Source organism: Artibeus jamaicensis, unplaced genomic scaffold (assembly GCF_021234435.1).
Source record: "Artibeus jamaicensis isolate MK-2021 breed Jamaican fruit bat unplaced genomic scaffold, CSHL_Jam_final contig_548, whole genome shotgun sequence".
Classification (NCBI taxonomy): Eukaryota; Metazoa; Chordata; class Mammalia; order Chiroptera; family Phyllostomidae; genus Artibeus; species Artibeus jamaicensis.
The window spans coordinates 16,805,021-16,815,611 of record NW_026521883.1 but is presented as its reverse complement, the minus strand read 5'-3'; the positions used below and the strand labels follow the sequence as shown (position 1 = coordinate 16,815,611).

The window sequence follows — 10,591 nt, the reverse complement described above, 5'->3', positions numbered from 1 at the left end:
TTTTTCCCCTGAAATTCCCTCCCCTCTCCCCTCTGGTCCCTGTCAGCTTGTTCTCTATTTCAGTGTCATTTGGTTATATTTTGCTTGCTTGTTTGTTTTGTTGTTTAGGTTCCTGTTAAAGGTGAGATCATATGGTATTTGTCCTTCAGCACCTGGCCTATTTCACTCAGCATAATGCTTTCCAGTTCCATCCACGCTGTTGCAAAGGGTTGGAGTTCCTTCTTTCTTTCTGCTGCATAGAATTCCATTGTGTAAATGTACCATAGTTTTTTGATCCATTCATTTACTGATGGGCACCTAGGTTGCTTCCAACTCTTGGCTATTGTAAATTGTGCTGCTATAAACATTGGGGTACATAGGTTCTTTTGGATTGGTCTTTCAGGGTTCTTAAGATATAATCCTAGCAGTGAAATTGTCCCATCCCTTTCTCCATTGCCAACCACTCCCCAATGAAAACCCCAGTTCTAATTACTATTCCAATTGTCACTTCAGTGATTTCTCCCCATGGCTTCCCATGAAGTCCCGCCCCAAATTAATAAAATAATACATGGAAAGAACATGAAAACTAAAGTATCCATTTACATTTTCCTCTAATTACTATCTCATACACCATGGGTTGCCAAAGGTTTTTCTCATGTAGGTGAATTACCTGCTCAACTTTCATCTTCTTAGAATCTTGGAAAAAAAGCCATTTTTTTTTGGAGTTGTTTTTAATCACAGGACCATAGCTATTAATTATCAGGTCGGTTCCTCCCTGGAGAAAGAGAGGGGGAAATGTAAATATCACATATTTTAGTTTATCACAAGTAGTGCACAAAATGTTTAAATGTTAAGATAAAAGAAAATGATCACATTATTACTATTTCCTCTTTTATACAAGCAGCATACAACAAATTCAGGGTAGTTTTTAGTAATCAAGAAGATGTAGTAAGTTTATCTGTAAGAGAGATATATATCCTAAATAAAGTATTTGGGGTGAAATACAATGATTCTAAAACTTGTTTGTAAATGATACAACAAACAAAAAATATATAGAAATATGAAAGATATTGACAATTATTTGTGCAGCTCTATTATTATAGCGCTGAAATAATTTTAGGACTGTATAAATGTAACTACTCTTTAACTGTTAAGGAGTTGAAATTACATTCAGCCCTCTGAAGGCAACCACGAGGCTAATGTGGCCCGCAGTGAAAATGAGTTTGACACCCCGATATATAGCATTGTGCTAGATACAGGTAGATTGCATCTGTTAAATATAATTGTATAAAATTCAATATTAGCCCTTGCTGGTGTGGCTCAGTGGTGTGGCTCAGTGGATTGAGTGCTGGCCTGCTCAATCCACTGAGTCAAAGGGTTGCTGGTTCGATTCCTGGTCCCTAGTGGGGTAACCAAAGGGTTGCTGGTTCAATTCCTGGTCCCCAGTGGGGGAGCACATGAGAGGCAACTATGCACTGATGTTTCCCTCTTTCTCCTTCCCATCCCCTCTCTCTAAAAAACTAATTAAATATTTTTAAAAATTCAACATAAAAATCCCCTGATATTTTCATATATTTTTATTATTCTTTTTTTTAATTTTATTTAGTTATTTTTCAAGTACAGTTTTTTGTCTATTTTTCCCATCCCAGCCTCCCCTGCCCCTTGCTCCCCACCTCCCTCCCATTTCCTCCCCCCCCTTATTTTTATTATTCTAAATTTTAAAGAGGAGTTGGGGAAAAATAACTTACAGCACAATCTGGCAAACTCGTTTTCTGTAAAGGGTCACGTAATAAATATTGTGGGTTTTGCAGGCTATGTATGGCCTCTGTCCATTTTCTCCATCTTTTTTTTCAAACTATCTTTTAAAAATGTCAAAAACATTTTTAGCTCAGGTGATGGCCATAGAGAAACCTGTCACTGGCTGGTCTAGGCTTGGTGGTAGCTTGCTGATACCTGGCTGACAGAACATTGGTTATGAGAGCTATTATAATACTGTGTACTATCCAATGTTGCAATGTGGCTAAAAATAATTTTCAGTTGGTGTTCATAATGCTTATCACTGTACTATTACAAATAGTGAAAGGAACATGAAGTAACATCCCCCAATGACATTCTTTTCTAACTATATCCAACTTTCTCTAGCAATAACGGGAAGGATCTTGAGACGTCTAGCAAGGTCCTCCAGTTTTAAAAATGTCATCCATACCTAGAATTTTCTGATGGTCAATTCAGTTAAAAAAAAAATCAACCAAACTAAGTACACAATGAACAAGAAAAAAACTGCCCACCCAACAAATACAGAGCAATTCACTTTATTCCAAACGCATACTAATAACCCTGGTGTCCTCATTTAAAACAGCATAGCTCCATATAATCCCATCTAATTGAGTTTATGCTGCTTTTTTTATATCTCTTTCATCTTTTTAAAATTACTTTTATTTAATTATTTTTAGAGAGATGGGAAGGGAGGGAAAAGGGGAGGGAGAGAAAGATACATCGACCAGTTGACTCTTGCACACCCTCAACTGGGAACCTGGCCTGCGACCCAGGCATGTACCCTGACTGGGAATTGAACCAGCAACCTTCTGGTTTGTAGGCTGGTGGTCAATCCACTTAGCCACACCAGCCAGGGCTATCTTTTCCATATTTTATTATTTTATATGTCCCTATCTTCTTCTCCCCAAATTATTTTATATAACAAAGGGTTTGAGTAAAACTGTTTCACATTTCATTAAGTAGAATATGGATATAATACATTTGACATGTTCTTTTGGAAGCAGATTTTACACATATATGGAAGATGAATGGAGGGAAGGATTATGCATGGCTTGGAGTACCTTTGCATCAATGAAGCTGTTGGGCATCATCATTGGCATTAAAGAGTCTTCACTTTCTACAGCCTCTTCCAGGTTCTTTCCTACCTCGTGTCCATTGGCTACAGAGGCATTGGTACGAGATAATGGTTGGGTTCCATTCTGTGCTGTCTTGGAAGATGATTTCCTAAAATATTTAAAGAAAAGAAAATCTAGTTTCATTGTAGATATAGGCAAATGTACCAAATTTGGCCTACAATCAGAACTTTGCATACAATAAAGTTATTTAATGTTCGCTTCTCACTTATGTTTATAACTAAGTATTAGATTTTAACTCCAATTCACTGCTGAAAATGTGTATGATTTAAGGAAGCTTCTTTATTTCTTTGTTCTGATATCTGCTTACATATACTTTTTACAAACTCTTATTAAAAACCTAATACTGACAAACTATTATTTTTATTATTGTTGATTATTTATATTTTATGCATAAATTATCATCTTTAATTTACATGTTCTCCTTCAGGTCTGCAAACTGTCACCACTAATGTCACATTTACACTTGCCGATTAATGATGGCAAATTTACAGTAGCACTTCTGCAAGACTTCGGCATCACTAAAACACTGTGCATAAAGATTTTGTAGAAGAGTTCTTAAAGTGAGAAACTTGACAGTAAAATTAAGCCAGTTCAATATACAAAAAGATGTTAGCACTAACTCTTCTTCATTAACATATTATCTTTTCTTAGTCAAGTACCAAACAAATATATAAATTCTTAACAACCTAGGCAAATGGAGGGAGTCAAATGACACACATTTCCTAAAAATATGTTTTTAACTTTGCTTTTCTTTTTAATTTACAAAAGAACCTGAAGAAAATAAAACAAAAGCCAAAATATGGAGAAGGTTAGAAATAGACAAGTTCACTGAATGCTGAGAATTTAGCTGAAGTCAAACTACAGATACAACTGCCTGACAGAGTTCATAGAGAATCAACCCCCAGTTATTACTTTGTTTTAATCCATGTCTGGAGATATCCAACCATATGTTCTGTGGTGATGTTTCGGGACAGTGGTGGGGGTGGGGGAGGGGTTCTCAGTGACTCAGGCATTTCAGGCTATTTAAATGTGAAAATATTCCAGACAGGAATCCTCTCAGTCAGCAGTTGTATCAGATATAAAGTGTGTTAGTTTTCTAAACTGCAGATTACTTTGTGTTTCCTAAGATACTAAGAAAATGAAGAAACTAGGTGTTTTATTTAAGAATATTTTATTGGCACAGTAAATTTTTCAAACGGCAAGAAAGTAATCTTCCAAAGTGAGTATCTCTATATCTGTAAGAACTCAACTAATAATACATTTATTTGAAAATGGAAAATCCCAATTACTCTAAATGGCACTTGGTTTTAATTTGCATCTGGTTAATGTAAGTTAAGTGGTTTTTAACCATTCAACATGTATAGCAATGGAAACACACCTGGCTTTACTTCGATATATCAAGATGAGAACACAGATGAGGATGCAGGTCAAGGCTATGCCAACACCTACAGCGATGCCAGTCATTGATTTTTGGTCCAGATGGTAATATCCTGAATAAACTAGAAGGGGAAACACATTTACTCAGAATGAATAAAAAATGCATGATTCCATTTATAATCTTCTGACAGATAACTGCTTTTCTATACTTTTCCTTCCTCTCATAGGAAAACTTTTGACACTGTGTCTAAGCAGAAAAGACACATTATAATCAGTGATCTCAGAAAAATCAGTTTATCTTTCCATAGTAAAGATTCTAAATATGAGTACTAGATACTGTACTATTATATCAAAGATGAACATCAGTTTACAACTTATAATGCTAAAAGGCACAAGGCACAGTTGTTACCTGATAGACCAAAGGATAGCTTTCATGTCATGTTACCTTAGAGCAGAGCTGTATTAGATTAGTTTTCCACTGAACATATCGGCATTTACTTAGCAGTGCTTCTAAACTCTAATGTATGTGTGCTTTACTAGAGGATATGTTAAAATGCAGATTCTGATTCACTAGTTCTGGAGTGGTGGCCAGGAGTCTGTGCGTTTTATAAGCTCTTGGCTGACACTCACACTGCTGGTCCCTGTACACTTTGAGTAGCAAGGTCTTTTAGGTGTGATATGAGCCTTGCTCTCTCTTTCCACTGGGAAGCTACTATGGCTGCTCGCTTCCTGTGTTTAAATCTGACTGCCCTGTTCTTTCTCTCTCTCCTTCCCTGGGTGTGTGTTTCTTTATCATTCATGTTCTCTCCCTCTCTCTCTCTCACTCACACACACACATCACTGAATAACTATCCTTTGAGGAGCTATGAGCCTTTAATTCTGTCCTCAGTTCAGCTGGCATTTTCTCCATTTCAAGTTGCCTCCCACTCAGACACACACACACACACACACACACACACACACACACACACACACACACACACACACACCTACTCCCCTAGAAGGGAGGAAAGGGAGGTGTCTAACCCTGCACCACAGAGGGCCCAGTTTCCCTCAGGACAGCTGCCCTGAGTGGAGTGAAGGTGGCTCTTTAAACATATTTTCCCCAATTGCTTTTCTTGAGAGAAAGAGCATTCTCTTTGGAAAGGCTGTTTTTCTGTGGTAAAAACTCTTAATGAAAACAAGCTCTTCTGAGCTTGAACACCACAGCCACCACTGCTGTTTATTTCCATGAAACCTCCCAGGACGCCTACTCCCATAGTTCCAGGTGGTGCGGCTCATCTGTCTTGGTGGTTGAACAGCTGGGAAGAAAAATAACTGGGGCACAGTTAAAAACTGCAGTTAATTATGAGGTAGGTTTGTCTTCTTCTAGGAGTGCAGAGAAGATCCAGGCAGTTCACTGACAACAAGTCAAAGAACTGAGTGCAGGTTTCAGGATATGGCCATTGTAGGAGTGGACATAAAGTGCAGGCAGCTGAAAAATATATCTTTACGTAAGAAAAATCAGTGATTGTGACAGTATACAGACCTTTGCTATCTGCAGAATCTAAACGCTTGGGCCTCTGATTTGATTCAGAACTTTCCTTAGGAAGCACGGCCAGCTCTACAGAATTCGAAAAGGGTCCTTCCCCCACTTCATTGGATGCAGATATCTTGACAATGTAGACATTTCCTGCCACCAGGTTTTCCAACAAAGCCATAGTGATTGCCCCTATTAAAAAAATATCAATGACAAAAAAAATGTATCAACGACACATTAAGTAAATATTGTTTTTTACTCATTCAATCACACAATCATAGTGCTTTATTTAAAAAAATATTTTTCTGATTATAAAAGTAACATTCATTTAAAACATTCTGAAAAAGTAAAGCTAAACATAAATACAATGACAATTTCCCATTGTTAATATTTGGTGTATCTGTATGTGTGTCTGCATCACACACATGTGAGTACATATTTACTACATGCATGTTTCTATCCTAGAGTTTTGGGTTTCCCTACATAATTCCCTGTAATTTTGTCTTAGGAGTAGTTTTTAAGAACAGCATGTCTTTTTGTTTTGTTATATACAAGGTCTGTTCATAAAGTATCCAGCCATGTAATATGAAAGAGAGACCCATTTATTGAGGATGATATAAGATACAAGATAGTACACATAGGACACTGATGCCTCAGTTGCCTTTGAAGTAGGCACCTTGGGACCTCACATAGTTCTTCCCGGTATCCATTAGCTGCTCCATCATATTTTCCTGAATCTTATTGATTCTGATATCTCTTTTCTTTCAAAGGCGATTTTAGTTTTTGGAAAAGCCAGAAGTCACAGGACACCAAACCTGGGCTATAGCGGGGCTGAGTTACCTGGGTGATCAGAGGTTTTACCAAAATACTAAGCACAAGACGTGATGCATGAATGGGCACACTGTCATAATGAAGCTGCCAATCACCAGGCACCCATAGCTGCAGGCTTCTGAATCATCCAAATAGTTCCCACAGAGGAATGTTCAAGTTTAACGCAAAATCTGATGCAGATTTGCTGCTCTACTCAGTCATTTTGAATGTGATGGCTACACTGTACACATGCTCACTAAATGGTTTCTACCTCACCACTGACTGGTACAGTGAAGTCGTCCTTGTTCACATATGTGCATTCCAGTCCACTTTCTTTGGATGCCAGGTTGCAGCAATGTTGTACAAACCTTTCTCATTATATTATCAATGGCTGGACTTTTCCCAGACAGACCTCGTGTGTGTGTGTGTGTGTGTGTGTGTGTGTGTGTATCTTTAACACATATACAAATAAAATATGTATTTATAAAATGTTTTATATATTCATATGTATGTAATGTTTTACTCTTTACATAGGTGTGGATACAAACAGCATTAAAAACATTTTATTCTGAAACAGTTCAAACAGAGGTAGAGAGAGAATGGTATAATGAATCCAGATTCAACAATCATAATTAGATTTTAAAAATCCAATGTAAGAGTCTTTTTCTTCTTTTGGAAGTATTTTAACTACTTATGGTAATAGCTGAAATAGATAATCTTGACCTTTTTAAATGTGAAACAACACAATTAGGTTTTTTAAAATTTATTTTTATTTTTTTAAAAAACCAAGTCTCTCTTTTTTTTTAAAGATTTCATTTATTTATTTTTAGAGAGAAGGAAAGGGAGGGAGAAAGAGGCAGAGAAACACCAGTGTGTGGTTTCCTCTCACATGGCCCCCACTGGGCACCTGGCCTACAACCCAGGCATGTGCCCTGACTGGGAACTGAACCTTTCGGTTTGCAGGCCACTGCTCAATCCACTGAACCACATCAGCCAGGACATAAAATTTGTTTTGAAAGTAGGAAAGTATTTTTCACCCTTCCTAATCATTATCTAAGATGTCTTGACTGTAAACAAAAGAAAAGGCCAAAGTTATGTAGAAACCTCAGAGTACTGAAGACTTAGATCTAAGATTAACTCTGAAAATTACCACCACCAATCTGCCTAGCATCTAATTCTCTCCAAAGATAATCTTCATTTGAATTTATATATGACACTTAATATCAAAAGATATTTTCTCTGTTGACCTGACTGCTAAGAAGGATTTCTATTTGGGCACTGCTATTTCTTGAGGAGTCTTTATGCTCTTGCTCTGTCACTGTACTGAAGAATTTTTCTTACAAAAGGGTCTCTCACTTTAAGAATTAATTCTTATGTTACGAAAGCAGGTGTAATAGAAATTCAACCAGCAAGTTGTTCTATGACTGAATTCGTGCATGGGTATTCACAGGCAACTTAGCTTTCCTATGGTGATTTCATTTTTTTCCTGACGCAGAGCATCCTTACAATAGCTTCAAAGAGTTTACAATAACTTGTAGCAGTCACTTCTAGGTCAGAGCTGTCTATTCTGATGCACTTGCAAGAGTATATTTCATTATGCAAGTGAAATGCAGCGTGATCTTAGAGCTGAGGACATGATTCAGAGGCCACCTCTGCAGATCGCATGGTGTGAGGCAGCTGAACCAAGTGGCAATGTGAGGAGCCAAAAACAGCTTGTTTTCATATTCTATGGTTTCAACTTGGCCTGAGGAGAGTGTGAGCTACTTGAGCACACAGCTGTTAAATAAACAAACTGACCCCTATTTAGAATCAGGAAAAGCCTTCCCATTTTTACTGTGTTCTTAGGCAGGTGAATTAAAAAACAGATGTATTGTGACATGGTACCATTAACTAGGAGGAACAACATTTCAGCAAATAAATTGAGCTTCCATTTTTATCTTAGAATACTTTACATTTAATTTTTAAAAGTGCTAGGCAAACTAATCACTATCTGAAATTATAAGTCTTTTCATTTAATTTAAATTTTATAAGTGGATGGGCTGAGTGTGTTTGTGTACACACATGCTCCCCTTTATTAGACAAAGAAAGGACACTGTAAGATTCTGGTTCCCCTATGAGCACACTCAAAGAAGTTCCCAAATATTAAAGTGAACTGACTGTCTCTATATTTGCTCAGCAGAATGTCTCAATCTTGGTATGATTATTTCAGTCTACTGCCTTTTATGTGTGTCTGAATCTTTAGCTAGACTAGGAGCTTCACAAACCAGACAGTGTAATAGGCTCAGTGTTGTATCAATGTTGACTAAATGCTGGCACACTACCAACTAAGTAATTTGTGACTTGGGGCACATTACTGAACTTTACTTTCCTCATGGGGGCAGTAATTTCCACCTCAGGTCATTATTATAAGGACTAAACAAGCTACCACTGCCAAGTGCCTGACAGAAGTGTATATACTCAATGGAAGTCTGCCTTACCTCTGACCTTCCCTTCTCTCCCCTTTCTAGAAGACAGAACATTTCTTTCATGTTTGAACAGTGTAACGTGCATGAACAGCTAGCATAATGCCTTGTGCAAGACAGTTCTCAGTAAATGCTAACTGAACTTATATTAAAATATAAGCTATTTGTTACCAAAGTAGTGTTCACTTAAAATGTAAAAGCAAAGAGTAAGAAGCATTCACTCTAGAATGAAGTCTCAGACCTTTCTATCTTTCATCCATGTTCTCTAAGTGATTTTTTCAGTTCCACAGTCTTTTTTCTATTTAAAAATTTTGTTTTCAATTACAGTTTGCATTGAATAATATTTGTATTACTTTCAGGAGTACAGCACCATTCCACAATCTTAAATTCATCTACAGTGATGACTTCTATGTTATACCACTAGTCCCATTAACTTAATCCCTTTCACTTATTCAACCTCTTTATTTAGACATCTAAAAGGCATCTCAAATTTAACATGTTCAAAACCAAACTTTTGATTTTCTCCATCAATTCTGCTTTTTTTAACACATCTTCTGCAGCAAATCTAGTCAGCTGTTCTTTCAAATTATGTTTTAGTCATTTCCCATTACATTCCCCATTATCACCCCCGTCCAAACCCCCACTAATTCTCACATAGATACTAAGTAGTATTAAATAGTTTCTAACTTCTACTCTTACCTTCTTATAATACATTTTTCAAGGGGTTGCAAAGAGTAATCCTTTTATATTGTAAATCTGATCAACAGTCTCCAATGTCTTCCTTCACTCTTTGAATAAAATCAGTGGTCCTCAGATTCTGCCCTGTAAGACCTGCCCTTGGTTACAATTGTCACCCTTGTCCAACCCCTTCATTTCCCACTGCCTGCTCTTCCCTCCACTCTAGCTGTCCTCACCTTCTTGTTGCTCCTTTAACATGCCAAACACACTTCTGTTTCAGGGCCTTTGCACTTCTCCCACATATCCTCATGGCTCTGCTCCAATGTCATTTCTTCCAAAAAAAACTCACCTTACTATCTCCATCACTTTGTCTTTTCCCCTTACTGTAGTTTTCTTTACAGCACTATGACACTACCTGAGTTTTCTGATATTCGTTTCTGTGTTTCCTGAGATGTAAGCTCCAATGGGGTAGGAATACTGTTCACTGTGGTATTGCCAATGACTAGAGAAGAGCCTATCACATACTGATCATTCAGTAAGAATTCATTGGATCAATCAACCATGTTCCTCTTTTAGTAGTTTAATTTATTTGGCAAACGATGAGTTAAATGGATTCCCTCAGTAAAAGACTTTAATTTCCAATGTGACTCTAACAGGAGGGATAGCAACATCATTTCTCAAATTTACTTAGTTATGGAACTTTTTTTAAAGAGGGATGTGTATCTTTACCATCTTGGGAAACTCATGCTGTGAAGAACAGGGTTCAGGAACTGCTGTAGTAGAGCATAATTTCCTATAGTGCGTTTTAGATTTTAAAATAATTGAGTAGTTTAGGCTGATTTATTGTATTATCA

General features: G+C 37.1%; 1 protein-coding gene across 1 annotated transcript in view; it reads right to left on the bottom strand.

The window, feature by feature from the left end:
* PRTG (protogenin) overlaps nucleotides 1-10,591 on the bottom strand; it is a 127,078-nt gene that overhangs the window by 3,397 nt on the left and 113,090 nt on the right. Inside the window, exons 16-19 of the mRNA XM_037151127.2 lie at nucleotides 5,797-5,979; nucleotides 4,270-4,390; nucleotides 2,817-2,979; nucleotides 650-754 (exon numbers count right to left, since the gene is read on the bottom strand). Of these exons, the coding sequence (XP_037007022.2) occupies nucleotides 650-754; nucleotides 2,817-2,979; nucleotides 4,270-4,390; nucleotides 5,797-5,979 (572 nt within the window). The remainder of the gene's footprint in view (nucleotides 1-649; nucleotides 755-2,816; nucleotides 2,980-4,269; nucleotides 4,391-5,796; nucleotides 5,980-10,591) is intronic.